At 40.0% G+C, this 627-nt stretch overlaps 1 protein-coding gene across 1 annotated transcript; it reads right to left on the reverse strand.

Annotated features, from left to right (window-relative positions):
- Window positions 1-5: 5 nt before the first annotated feature.
- Window positions 6-623, reverse strand: LOC121940744 (the record flags this gene model as incomplete). The annotated part of the gene is made up of 1 exon (XM_042483443.1): window positions 6-623. A coding segment is annotated over one exon (618 nt), but the record flags the coding sequence as incomplete, so codon positions are not given.
- Between the last annotated feature and the right edge of the window lie 4 nt (window positions 624-627).

Raw genomic sequence — 627 nt, forward strand, 5'->3', positions numbered from 1 at the left:
TCTTTGTTTCGATTCAGACATCTGTAGGGATCATTCTCATGTATGAAGTCTTCATGCATTTTCTGAAACTGTCTGGCTGCAATTCCACAGATGTGCTGTTTCAGAGAAACTTCAAAGTCAATGTCTGTCTCAACACCCTGCTTGTTTTGGAGACTCTCATCGATGAAATTTAAAATCTCCTGGATGTAGGTGTCATGGTAATTGCTTTTTCTTTCCATTTTGGCACTGACAAGCTGTGTGCAATCTGCAATGATGCTGTCAGCCATTTGTTGTACAGCCTTTGTGTGACCTGGAATGTTCAGCATCTTGCTCATTTTGTCTTTAAATCGGTTGTAGAATCCTTCCGGTGTGTATGTAAAAGGCACGTGTCCGCAGTCCTCCAGCTTTTTTTGACTCAACAATTTGCACGCATGACTTCCCTTGGGTGATATATTTGTTTTCAGGTTGTTGCGTACACTGGTGTAAATGTTATTTACTGTAATTTGTGAAAAGGAGAGTTCCTTTTCTGTTTTGTTCCACATTTTATCAAATTCTTTGTCGAGTTCTTTATCTGTCATCTTGACTTTTTTCTTTCGACATTCTTCAATCAGCGCACACACTCTCCCCTCTAACTCCTTTGTGTGGTTC

This window comes from Plectropomus leopardus, unplaced genomic scaffold, assembly GCF_008729295.1.
Source record: "Plectropomus leopardus isolate mb unplaced genomic scaffold, YSFRI_Pleo_2.0 unplaced_scaffold93535, whole genome shotgun sequence".
NCBI lineage: Eukaryota > Metazoa > Chordata > Actinopteri > Perciformes > Serranidae > Plectropomus > Plectropomus leopardus.